The sequence below is a fragment of the Glarea lozoyensis genome, assembly GCF_000409485.1.
Source record: "Glarea lozoyensis ATCC 20868 chromosome Unknown GLAREA7, whole genome shotgun sequence".
NCBI classification, from domain to species: domain Eukaryota; kingdom Fungi; phylum Ascomycota; class Leotiomycetes; order Helotiales; family Helotiaceae; genus Glarea; species Glarea lozoyensis.
The window spans coordinates 1,896,538-1,909,583 of record NW_007361002.1 but is presented as its reverse complement, the minus strand read 5'-3'; the positions used below and the strand labels follow the sequence as shown (position 1 = coordinate 1,909,583).

Sequence of the window (13,046 nt, the reverse complement as noted above, 5' to 3'; positions counted from 1 at the left end):
AATGAAAATGGACAATCGGCGTATCTCTTTAGCCTTATCATGAAATCTTTATATATCCGCGTTAGTGTGTGATTTTGAAAGAGAAGATGTTGCATAACAGATAAAATAACACAAAAATACGACATATGGAGCACTAGTACCATAGTAAGACATCAGATGAGTACCTAGGTATTGTAACTTCGGAGTGCATCAGCACTTGAGCACCCTTTCCATTGATTTGGCAATGCACTACTCTATCCACATACCAAACCTTCCTTAGCAACCTCAACCTTCTCCCCCTTTCCAGCGGAAGTCTCGATTTCAACGTGACCTTTTGGGATCACGCTATCTTTCTTCTCTTTCTTCTCCTCCATCTCCAATTTTCTCTTGTCCTTCTTCCCCAAGGTCAACGCACCATTTGCGTATGCCTCTTTGGGCAATGGCCTAACATAAGGTTGCACGATCCACCAAGGCCTCTTGCAAGCTTTGACCGTCTCAACTGAGCTTTCATATCTCTCATCTACGATCTCGTCTGAGCCATTCTTAGTCTCGGATTGTGGTACGGCGTTAATACGTATGTCTCTTGCAAGCTCCTCTTCCCAGCTCTTCCCATCAGTCGCTTCGTACTCCTTGATACCTTCTTTACAAGCGACTTCTACCATTTGTAAAACGTTTTCGAAAGCTACGATATCTCCAGATCGGCACTTGGCAAGAGCATCCCGGACATTGTGATGTTTCGAGACTAGAGCACGGAGAAGATGAAAAAGGTGAGGTTGCATGGCGAGGAAATTTGGGTTTTGTGTCTTTTCCTTCTTTTCACCTTTTTGCTTCTTCTTGGGCGGCGCATCCCCACTATCCACATCCAGAACCCCCCTTTTCCTTTCATTCTCTTGCTTGGGCCCGGGTTCGACTTTCGGTATGATATCAGACTCAGGGTCAGAAGGAAGATAGAGTGGCTTTCTTTCCGGCCCGGGGACTTCAAGGACATATCTGTAGAGGATATCCATATATCGCCTAAACACAGCATCCATTCGGTAACCCCCTTTTCCATCTCTACCTCTCCAGTATTCCCTCCCTTCCTGCCCAATTGGTGGCGGAGTAGCAAATATAGCCGGATCATAAAGATTGCCCTCCGCACTCATTACACCGTCAACACCAGTTTCTCCGAGGCAGTGGTCAATGTCTTCTCTTCCCAAAATATTGCCATTGGCAAACATCACCACCTCTTTAGGAATTTGCTCTCTTAGCCACTTGATCATTTTCCAATCGGCCAAGCCGGTTTTGTGACCTTTCATTTCCCTTGTCCGGCCATGGATGGTAATGATGCTGGCCCCGGCACTAATAACGTTCTTCGCATACTCCAGAGTCTTTTCTCGCGTTTCTAGGATTCGAAGTTTTGCAGTGACAGGAACATCAAGTTCTTTATGTAATTTGTTGATTAAGTCATATATTAGTTGTTGATCTTCCTGTAGGAACGCTCCGTATTTCCCTTTTCGAGCGATCCCTTGCGGACATCCTAGATTCAAGTCCACCGCATCGCAGAACGGCGCAACATATTTCGCAGCATTCAGCAATTCATCTGGGTCATTGGCGCAGAACTGGACGAATAGAGGGCGGTCAATTGTGGGATTCCCATCCAGATAAAGGCCTGACTGAGATGATGACGAAGCGGTGGGTGGGGGTGAGGAGAGTGGTTCTCGGAGAGGTTGAAAGTGGTTATGTCTGAACTTTGGCGTATCGCTAAAAAGGCGTGCATGCAACATTGGTGTATATGCAAGAAGATCTTTAGAGGAGTCGCGTGGCATGAAGGATCGCGAAAGCATACGCCATGCCTGAAGATCATGTTAGCAACGGTCTGTCTATGATGTCGGAAAGTAATGTGTACAAATTCGGATTGATCGACCATGGGCGCGAGAATGAATTTAGGGCTACCGATACTGTTGTAGAACTCACGTCCATGCAGTTTTCGCTTGGGCTCCGCCATACTATTCCGTATATCTGCTCCCTGTTCCAAGCTGCCTGTAAGGGTGCCATTCGCCGCAGAGGGTGCTGTTAAGGTTGCCATTGGGGCAGCGTTGGCGGAAGACATTATAATGTCTTTAGATGTTGCAAAAAGGACTCCCCGGGTGCCAGCCCACAGCCTGGGGATTTGTATCGAGAACGCCAGATCAACTTTGGTTACGACGCTTGGGACAAGTCGGGTTGTGTTGTGTTGTTGTGTAGTTAAAAATTTTATTTTTCATTTCGAATCTAAATATTGCCGAGGCTGAGCACTAAGGCGAGGCTACCAAAGTTGCACACTTAAAAAGGTCCTCTAAAAATGATAACGAATACGCCGGACCTCTAAATTGCTTATATTATCAACATGGGCATTAACAAAGTTTCCAAATTTTGCTGAAAATAATATTATTGGTGGTATTGCCATGTTCCCGATTATTTCCCTCTTAAAAATGCTACATAATGTAAAGTTACGGATGAAGCTAATTTAAACCGAATCGCAGATTACCGAGCCATTTGTCTCTCATCACATGGCTAGGTGTGTTCTGTGGACAGTCCACATAGCAAGATGATAGTATCATTGATTACGCTGACTATGCCCTAGCTCCCGACGTACCCTCGAACATGTTGAACAACGCTTGAAATACATGTAGCAAGAACTGGTGTAAACCAGACTTGGTAAAATAGGAAATGAGAGCATAATCCGACTAAAATGCCTTTCTCCGTCCTCGGGCCGATAAAGAATCAAAACATGAAGTAATTTTAGGAAGGCCAGTATTGTTCTGTTCAAGTGCGAATGAATTCAGAATGCTATCTCCAGCAGTAGGTACTTCGTCAACCCCCCCAGGTTTTAAAAGAAGCTTTGCAGCAGTATATGTCACTTTCGCAACTTCTTGTAATGCGTGAATATTCCACTAGACGTGGGCTTCCTCCTGTATACGCTACGTGAAAAAGACTGCCGACGACGCCAGTCTATCGAAAAGATAATGTGTTGGACCAAATCGCTCATATGTGAAGTAACTCCGGTACACCGTATAATGCGACCTTAAAGAACGCCTCTGAATTCTGTGTTTGTGCATAGCAAATTTTAATGTGATTGCTTTACGCGAGGAGGATGGGGTGGGGAGTCGTGGGGTCCGAAATTTGGGCCATGGTTTTTCATTAGAAGAAATGTGTGTAAACTTTAGAACTTTCGTGCACTTCCATTTCCTGTATAATGAGTTAGTCATATAAAGTCAGTCATGCACGGTGAAACGTACCATCTTGAAAGTGTTTAGCTCCTCTTTGATCTGTTGGGCAAGCATGGGAGTCAAGCGGTTACAAGTAGCAATTTCTCCTCGACGATCATATTCCTGACTGGGCCAGGTGTCGTGAAAAACAATCCTTGGACTAAAAGTCGCACGTTGTTTTGCACCTTGAGGAGTGGTTGGGACGCTTTTGGAGTCCCCTCTGAATCGCAAGGCGGACATGAAGTAATCCTCCCCACCTAGGGTGACTGATCCCGTCCTTTTGTGGGCTTGCTGATCATCGTTTGGAGTTGAGGGCGCAGATGAGTTAGGGGTGTCACTCATATTGGGTATTTGTGGTAGTTGAAAATTGGGCGTCTTTTGGTCGAGTGGTCGAATCACAGGAGATGAGTTACCAGAGTCAGTTCCAGAGCCTAGTAGAAGTTAGCACAAGTCAAGTCACACTACGCTTCAGACTTACGCTTCAAGATGCCTTTCTTAACTGCCGCCAACACCTCTGCTCGCTCTCTTTCACCGCCAACAATGCTTCTTCTAGCGCCAGAGTTTTCGGTAGAAGAGCTTCCTAGTCGTTCAGGAGTCACACCAACATGACCCGCTTCAACGGAATTCCTTTCAAGACGAGGATAACCGGTGCCACCGCCAGCCTGGTCATGCGGATTAGCATTCACGTTGACTTTCTCTCGCTCAGCTTCAACAGTGACCATTGACACTTGTGCTTGGCTGGCTTGAGGTAGAGCTGAGTCTGCTGCAGGAACCCCGATAACAGACTTAGGTCGAAAAAGTCCGACTAGTGATCTTGTAGATTTCTTCATGCCCTTTCCCATCTTTCGTATCATCACAGACGCCGAAGAAGCGGTGGATGATATGGATAGATTATCCGTGGATCCTCCAAAGAAATTTCCCTGACCCGAATAAATTCCAGACCCAATGCCAGCAGCCTCCTGCTGCTCAGCAATTTTTGCTTGTTCTGCATCTTGATCCTCTTGGTATTTTTCTTTGCGAATCTTCGACCGGTCGGCGGCAGATAACCCATTGTTGGCTGCTGCACTATTCTGCGCCGAAGCCCTTCTTAATTCTGCTGCGCTACCAAATGAAAATGCTCTTCGTAATCGAGAAGTTTTACTTTTCTTTGCATCTTGATCGTTTAAAGCGGCCAAATGTTTAGCAGCAGGACTACCGGCATTTGCGACCTGCGCATATGTTTGCTTAGGAGGCTGCTGAAGGGCCGCGTTTACCGCCGATGCAAAGGAGTCTTTGGAGGCCGGGGCCGCAGACTCAGGGCTCATCGTCATCGGCTTCGACAAAGGAGATGGATTGGCAATTCGCTTTGCGGCATCGGAAGATGAAGCACGCGGTGGAATGTTTACAAGTTTAGGGAGGTCATGCTTGATTGTGGTGTGTTCAGCGGCCAAAGTGGATGTTGCAGTAATTGATGATGAGGCGGGGTTTGCAGATGCCATAGAGGCGCCGGCTTCTCGCTTGTTGGCCTAAAAAGCACCCACATGTTAGCGAGATGAGTCTATAATGCACCGATTATTGCAGGAAAGTGGGATAAATGGTGATCGTTCAATACGAGAGTTGAACGCCGGTAAATGAGGAAATCTTACGGAAGTTGGTCGTGAATGAGGACTGCCACGAGCGGAACCTACGCTGTCACTGCTACCTGTTCGTCCATGAGAAGAAGAGGGACGATGATTGACGATGGGTGAACTTCGTAAGGGATGCTGTTGTTGGTGATCAATCCTGCCATTGGCACTGCTGCTTTGTCTCGACCCCTGCTGCAGCAATCCTGCCGGGTTAAGAATTGGGGCACCTGAAGAATAGTCCCCTGCATCAATAGTGTGTATGCTTCGCCGACGATATCTTTTCGCTTGATCTTGAGAAATATGTCGATTGATCTGGGAGTCATCAACTGTTTTCAAACTTGGACTCAAGTCAAGGGTCTGAGAGGTAAATTGCGGCATCTGCAGGTTGAATTTCGGCGGAGATGTAGTAGCGGGTTTTTGTGTAGCAGCACTGTAGAATTGCATCACATTTGGAAGAGTCGAGGTTTGAGCGGTAGCGACAGTAGCATTATTGACTGACGAGGTGGTTGATGATTGCGAACGGCCATTGTTTGGCCTTCGATACCTGTCCGGAGCGGCTTTGCCTGGCGATGATTGAGGTGGAGGTGCTAAATTCACCCCATTGCCGGACAGAAGAGTTGAACTAGGCCTCGGATTGCCAGACGATGCTCGTGTAGAACCGCCAATTGATGAGTCGTCTTTGGCGCCGGACCTCTGGCTGAGAGATGAAAGGTCTGACGAGCTCGATGAAGACGTTGTTGATACTGAAGCAGGAGCTGGGTATCGTGATCGTGAACCATTGCTAGGCTCAGACTGTCTGAGAGTCGGTACAGAGCCAGGAGCCGAGCTTGTTCTTTGGTTTGCTTGAATATGTGGCACACTCCCTGTCCGCTGACCCGGCATATTGAGACTGGGTGTAGTCGTGAAAGCATACGGTGCTATCGGTGCTACCGTTGTAGCCCCACGATAGGTAGATGCGCCCATAGTATTATTCATCCCGTGGAAACTATTCCGGTTCGATTGGGGTGCACTTGTTGGATATGGGTGAGATTGGCCTGGGCCAGGATTTTGAAGGATGCCAGAGGCAGAAGATGGACGAGTCTGGAGCATGGTGACGGTACTGGACTGTTGTGGGTATGCTTGGACGAGGGCGGCCATGCTGTGGCGTGACGGGATATTGACGTATGGAGCACACGTTAATATTTATTGTCAAACGTGAAGATTCATTCGTATGTCGAGGCAGGCAGAAAATGGTATAGAAAGTTCGGATCTGTAGTTGCGTTTGTGTCAGCGATGTCTCCCAGAATACGATTGGCAGTGCCAATGCCCAAAACTGTTCGACTGCTTGAGGATTGTGATGTTGGAGTGAGGCGTCTGCCATCCAACAGAGTGTCACATAATAGAATCGGAGTGGCATATCGAATACGAACCTTCAAATAAAGAATCCGTCAAAAGTGCAAACGTTATGAAGAATTGTAGAATTCGAGTCAACACGAGTTAACGGTTAACAAGGACCGAATCGAAGGAGGACGCCGGCGGCCAGGATGATGTTGGGTATGTTCGCGTCAGGCACAACACACTTTTACCGTGAGTTTGCGTACGCTGAATAGATCTGCCACGAATCCGCGAGTAGCACTGGGCGAAGAAGATTGAACAGTCGAAGATATCCAACCTTCACGATGCTGTTGGATTGCGTTGCTGCGAGGTCTGCGGTTCGGGTTCGGCGGAGATTGAAATTCAGGAGAGGGTGGAATGAGGCCAGGAATGCTCCAGGGGGAAGGAGTCGGCGGGGGGAAACGAAGGACAACGAAGGAGCAAAAGGACGGGGAGAAAACGAGAAAAGCGGCCAAATCGAAGAGGATACGGAGGAAAACCAAATTGATGACAGATGAGAGATGGATTCCTCAAAGTTGAGGAGGCTGAATGAAGGCGGAGAGTTGGAGATGGGGGAGAGAAAGAATGGAGGAAGCAAGAGACGATCCAGTTCTTTCCGCCTTGGACGCCGACGCTCTTTGGAGAGATTTGGCAGCACCAGGGCCTGCAAAGGTTGCAGTAGTACGGAGGTTTTGCCGGGGCTCAATGAGGCTAAACCTCATTCGCGTAATGCTTCTACGTGCTCTTTGGTGGTAAATAATAGATCAAAATAAGGATACGCCTCGACAAGGATGCGCGACATCTGGTTCTGCGCAAAGCGGCAGCCGGGTTTCCTAAACAGTAACAATCACCTTCAAGTTCTTGCGTCAACACCCAGGATCCTGATGGCGACGACATCCTTTTACGACGCCGCTTTCTGGAACTGCATCGCATGACGGAGCGCGTCAATAAGGGGCCATGATATTTAGGGACTGCATCCAGTCGAAAGCAGTCCTGCGCGCAAGGAGGATCGGGACCACAAAATAACAACAACAACATCAACATCAGATGTTGTGCCTGCAATTACGGAAATATATCTGCATCGTGAAAATTCTTGCTCCCAACCTTGGATTCTCAGTCCGGGTCCAGCTGTGCTTGCTCTGAGCACCCGAGATCCCAGAATTGCTTCTTGAGATGATGCAAGTGCGTTGCAGGACATCTTCATACTTGAGACCATCAGCTGTCCAAAACGGATGGAATGACTGCTAGTAAAGTTACCTGTGTTGTTTGGTATATTGTGGTAATCGTGGCGTATTTTCCCCATATCAATACAGAATTCAACTATATCAGCAGTGAGTCTCGCTCCCCCTTTGACGTTCTGCTTCTCGGCCAATCTCTTCAAGCGTGGATCCAGCATGTATTCTAGCCGCCTTGCTTGGTGTACCAATACCTACCTACGAGAAGTCAAGAACTGAATATCAGTTGCTTCCTAATGGCGCATTGGTCTCTCCCACAAGATCTTCGCCTTCCACCTTGCAGCCGATTGCAAGCATGGTGTCTACGTCGAGCAGCCCAACTTCGACATCCCTCCAGCCGGGTTTGGTTCACGATGCTATTCGATTCGAGACTCATCATGGCCACTTTGTTATTCAACTAGGATTCGACTCCCATCCCTCCCGTCTCGTACGAGCACCATTCGTTCACTCGCTGGCTGTCAGCCAACGACGTTTTCAGGGACAAGAGGCCGTAGAACGGTACTCCATAGTGTTGGTAAAATCACCAGCCGAGCTCCCGAAGTATCCTACCGTTTCGAATTCATAGGAGATCATAGGACAGCCAGCAAATGTCCAACAAGCCCTACATGCTGTACCACAATCAAAGTTAACGATAACGATACTGGCATTGGCCCATCACAGCACGCGCACCACGAATCTTACTAGGCCACTCACAGTCACGAAGCCCGTTGTATCAGGCTAGCTGATCACTAAATCCGTCTTCTTTTGAAACAGACATCTTGCACACACGTGCGAGTATCTAATCACATTTCTAGCATATTCGTACGGGAAGAAGCAGCCAACTATTCTTTTCCCTTCGGCGGTACGACTCCTCAACTCCATTTCTCCGCCTCAACATTCCCAAGACATGAGCACACAACTTGACCCACCCATTTTTCAGTAACATCTACCACATAGGTACCGGTGAGATGTTCACAACCTCGAGGCACTGCATATCGAGATTCAACAGCACACTTTGAACTCGGCAGTCCCGCCTTGCCGTCACAGCTCTCATGTAGAAACCATACCATGATGAACTTGCTTTCTCTTCTACGGTGCTGGCGAGTTTGAGATCGGTTACATCTATCTCGGAGAACTCGCCTGGCTATTTAACAACACTGCTAAACCAAGATTCAGTAGCTCCATCGTTCTCGACCATTGTTGAGCCAAATCTGGGTTACGGACGAAATGGAACATCACAGAAGTCGCTGCTCGGCTTTGCTACATGGGGCACTAAATAAGTATTATGATACTGGACTAGCACTGCTAGCACTCTCATCCGCTTAATCCTATCGACCTCTTGGCTTTCGCTTCATGTTCCAACCTCAACTCGTCAAAGGTACAAGAACCGTATATGCTCGATTCGTGTACAAGAAGACGTCCCCCACGATGATCTCTACCTTTTCTGCCATCGAGGGGGTCACTGCATCTGACGGCTTCCGAGGATGGGATGTAGTGTGGTCATGGCCTTGGCGCCAGAAACCCGTGTGGGTGGTTCACACTACAAAGAGCGCCGATGCATATTGTGGTCACTCTATACCTGATCTCGTGTTAGAAAACGAGCATCACCAAAAGTTGCTCTCTCAATGGTCACATTACAGATGAAATTTCCCATTCCTCCGCAGCAGTGAGCGCATGCTCGACGCTTTCCCACTCGCCGACCGAACTTGAGCGCACATTTAAAAATCTGAGAATTTTGTGCTACAACGATCCCCACCCATGGAGCGAGTCGAGCAGTCTTACAAGATCCGCGACCTCTCTACAACGCATCCGGTTGGGTATGCGTTAGATCTTCGGTGCCGTCGGCTCAACGAAGCTGTCTTGGGATCCCAGCCAGGTCTTCCTTCATTCTCTATATATTCCACCTTTTTGTATAGCTAGATACCTAGGTACGCAACGATATGTTGTTGTGTGTGCAATGCCTCTACCAAAGTCAACAACAGCCGACAGGTAGTGAAAACATTATATGATGTGTAAGTTGTAAGTACCTATAACGCAACGTCTATTTAGCACTAGTCTACATGGCGAACAAACGATGAGTGGGATAGCAGTCGAGAGATTCTTCTCTCACATCTGTCTTTCAATCCATTCAAACTACTTAGTGGCCTGGGCAGCGAGCTGTGCCGCGAAAAAGCAGCGAAACCATAATTCCACGAGACGGGGTGTGCGGAAGATCAGGGTCCCGGAGCAGCTCTATTTTCTCGTTTTTTTAGATGGCCAGCATGTCCCCACCGTTAGGAGAACCCACAAGGCCCTGAAAGAGCTCTAATCGACACTTTGCAAACTCCAAGTATGGTGCCATTAATACCATTTTGAGGATTTAAAAAAGGGATAATCGCGCGTTAAATTCCAGCTTCCCTTGATTCGAGACGTTGAAATTTCCGAGTGCCCACCCTCCTCACAAATCCACTAGGAAAGTATCCACCCTCGTACATGAACACTTTACGCAAGATACCAAGCAAGGAAGAAGGATTTATTTTCATGTGAGGTCTCTGAGCCTCTCTCCGCACGGAAAGATTGGATGGTTCGGCCAACGAGCCAGTAAGGCCAGCGGGGAATCCTCTCGATTTTTCCTTCCCAACATCTTGATCCGAGACTAACAGACCCGTTTTCTTGTTGTCAGTATTATCAGACTTGCTCAATTACTCACAGGGCAACAAGACATTGTAGCGGTATTAACATTATTTATGACTTTGTTTACCCCGGATCTTCAACCACTCAATACGAGACGTGCATCCATGTCTCTACAGTACAATTGACGTGACCACCTGGGCAGATCTCTAATTAATCTGAAATGATCGGAACTTCACACATCATCCATGCGTTCACATCTCTTGGCAATCACAGTATTTTTAAGCCACGATTACAATTGCATCTAAATTAACAGATATTCAACGACGCCTCCAACAAATTCTCAGCATCTCGCCCACAAAGCCATGCGTTGTGTCCCAGTATCAGTCTATTTCATCACTACAACAGGAAACGATCGGCCAACGTTTGCTGACCGCCGAATTCCTCCCAACGAACGCTACGTAATTGGTACCTCAAAGTACCCCCGTCTGACACCGAGACATGGCGAAATCCAGCGAGGTGCAGATATCTGGAGGCTTGTGTGCGTGTACACCGCCCGGCTGAGTGGGTGATTCGAGCCAATTGTCTTGCATTTGGTGGTGGTGGTGATGAGAGGGGCGGTTGTCCCGAGATAGGGGTAAGTGTCAAGCCCTCCAATAGAATAGGAAGGGCTAGTTGAGGCTCCCGCGATCCGCAATCATTGGAACTTTAAATACGAGGAAGCGCTCAGTAGTACAGTAAGTAGGCGGGGTTCTTGAGGAATACCATTCCAACAAGAGCCGAAAACAACTTTATCACGAGGCAATTTCTGGATGATTTCCAGCCCTAACCAAATCTGGTAGTATATCTACATGTCCATCAAGCTCGAGTGAGATACCATTTTTTGTGATCCCGTAAGGGCTCGGGACGATGCCGGGCCCGCAAAGAAACAAGCAGCCATTTTGTGTAACCAAAAAAGCAACCATAAAATCACGGGACCGCGTAACATTTCCGCATTATCTAGCTAGATTTCTGGATGGCACGATCGGACACGCGAAAACCTCAGCCTCGTCGCGTCAATCACTTTTGTGATCTTGAACCCGCTTCTTACATTATTCAACATGCCACCAGAACTCATACCAGAAGATGAAGACTATGCATCCGAAGAAGATTCTGATTTCGCACCCGACGCTGCGCCCGCAAAAGAAGACGCGGATACTTCAGACGATGAAGCGGAGCCCGAGGAGGTGAAGGCGCCGAAGTTTTCGAAAAGGAAAAGGGCCCCAGACGATGACGCCGAGGATGCTGGGTTTGAAAACTCAGGCGACGAAGCAATCATTGAAAAGGGGTTGAAGCGACAGAAGAAAAGGAGCAAGAAAGGCAAAGATGAGGAGGAAGATGAGGGTGGAGAAGGCGGCTTGGTAAAGACGAGGAGTATGAGGGCTGCTGCGTGAGTGATCACCGTCTTACAACGCCAGTCCATTTTCTAACAGAGGCTTGTATAGGAAAACCGAAAAGAAAGTAGCACTAGTAGACTCATCGAAATCTACTGTCGACGTTGACGCGCTCTGGGCTTCTATGACAACCAACAAACCGTCTTCAAGCCATGCGAACCCCGTCACGACAACCACATCTTCACCATCGAAATCTGTGTCTCCTACGGTAAAGCGCACAAACCTTGCCATTCCAGACTCCGAGAGGAAGGGTACAAGATCGCCGAGTATACTCAACGACGGTCCCGACGCAATGATACTGATAAAACGCTCCTACACATTTGCTGGGAAAATACACCATGAACAAAAATTAGTCCCACGCCATTCTGCCGAAGCAAAACTGTTTTTAGCATCCCAAACATCCATTCCTTCTCCTACTACCGATACATCCCCAGATCCTTTCGTCAAACCTAAACGCCCACCCAAAAAGGCCCGCCGCTCGATCTTCGAGCCTGTTGTCGATTTACCACCGCGCACGGATCTCAAACTCGGGTTTAGGAAGCTACAAGAAGGATTAGGCAATCTGGATGTTGGAGAGAAGGGGAAGAAGCTTAATACAGTGGAGAAGAGTAAGATGGATTGGGCTGGATATGTGGATAAGGAGGGAATTGCAGAAGAGTTGGACCAAGCTGGGAAGAGGAAGGGTGGATTCAAAGAGAGGCAGGAGTTTATTGCAAGGACGCAATTTAGACAAGAGGAGGATGATAGGCGGGCTAGGGGGGTTGTTAGTCTAAGTGGTGGACTTTGAGGGAGGGAAGAAAATGGATGATAATGAGTTAATGACATTGTATAATTATGTTGGGTTCGGTAGATGTGTGGCGAGAAGCTATATACCCCTTTCTTTTTGGACTTATATCAGTTTCCGAGATTAGGTAGCCCAGGTGATATGGTATAATCTGGGCTGATGGTTATCAGACCTTCCCACAAATAATTTATCCTGTAAAAGTATATCCGCCTGCTCATTGCAATTACTCGAGCATCCTTACAACAACAGTATCCGGACTCCAATTAATGGCACGAGGTCCTTCTTTTCTCTTTCCTTCAACGTACAACCCCCTCTCGCTATAGAAGTTGAAGGTTCTGTTAGAAATGGTCATCAACTGGAAATCTTTACAATATAGTCACTTGAACTTCCAGATGAGTTCTCTTCACTATGTCAACTCCTTCCATACCTACATTTCCATGTGCTTCTTCTTGAGCAAGTTCCTGAGCAGACGTTAGACAATCTTTCGATTTCTCACCAGGAAAGCGATTCCTTAAAAGATTATGTGGCCTGATGTGACTGTATCGTAACAAGGCTGGATTTCTCTGCCCTAAATCGCTGGGCTAATTACGATTTACTCGTCGAACACTCAATTCATTTTACTGTCTATGGTCTAAATACATGTTAACGAAGCGACTATCTTGCCCTATTTTAGCGAGTCCCTTCAGTTCGTTTATTCAAGTGCGCAAAGACTATTCTTTGTTGCAATGCATGAGTAAATACAGGCTTGGGCAGCTTTAAAAGGCTGTAGAGGCATTGTACAAGGAATGTGTGCTGGTACCTTTGTGGTCACTTCAACGTGGACCGAAGCACTCAATGGCAAG

General features: G+C 47.5%; 3 protein-coding genes across 3 annotated transcripts; 1 reads left to right on the top strand and 2 right to left on the bottom strand.

The window, feature by feature from the left end:
- Positions 1-233: 233 nt before the first annotated feature.
- On the bottom strand, positions 234-2,068 carry GLAREA_01799 (FMN-linked oxidoreductase; the record flags this gene model as incomplete). Its single annotated transcript, XM_008089015.1, has 2 exons — positions 234-1,811; positions 1,865-2,068. The coding sequence occupies 2 exons, from the start codon at positions 2,066-2,068 to the stop codon at positions 234-236; spliced, it is 1,782 nt and encodes a 593-aa protein (XP_008087206.1).
- Positions 2,069-3,138: 1,070 nt separating this feature from the next.
- Positions 3,139-5,947, bottom strand: GLAREA_01798 (uncharacterized protein; the record flags this gene model as incomplete). The annotated part of the gene is made up of 4 exons (XM_008089014.1): positions 3,139-3,186; positions 3,237-3,637; positions 3,685-4,711; positions 4,832-5,947. 4 exons carry the CDS (start codon positions 5,945-5,947, stop codon positions 3,139-3,141), a joined length of 2,592 nt encoding a protein of 863 aa, XP_008087205.1.
- A 5,140-nt stretch (positions 5,948-11,087) lies between these two features.
- GLAREA_01797 (uncharacterized protein) lies at positions 11,088-12,207 on the top strand (the record flags this gene model as incomplete). The annotated part of the gene is made up of 2 exons (XM_008089013.1): positions 11,088-11,416; positions 11,472-12,207. 2 exons carry the CDS (start codon positions 11,088-11,090, stop codon positions 12,205-12,207), a joined length of 1,065 nt encoding a protein of 354 aa, XP_008087204.1.
- Between the last annotated feature and the right edge of the window lie 839 nt (positions 12,208-13,046).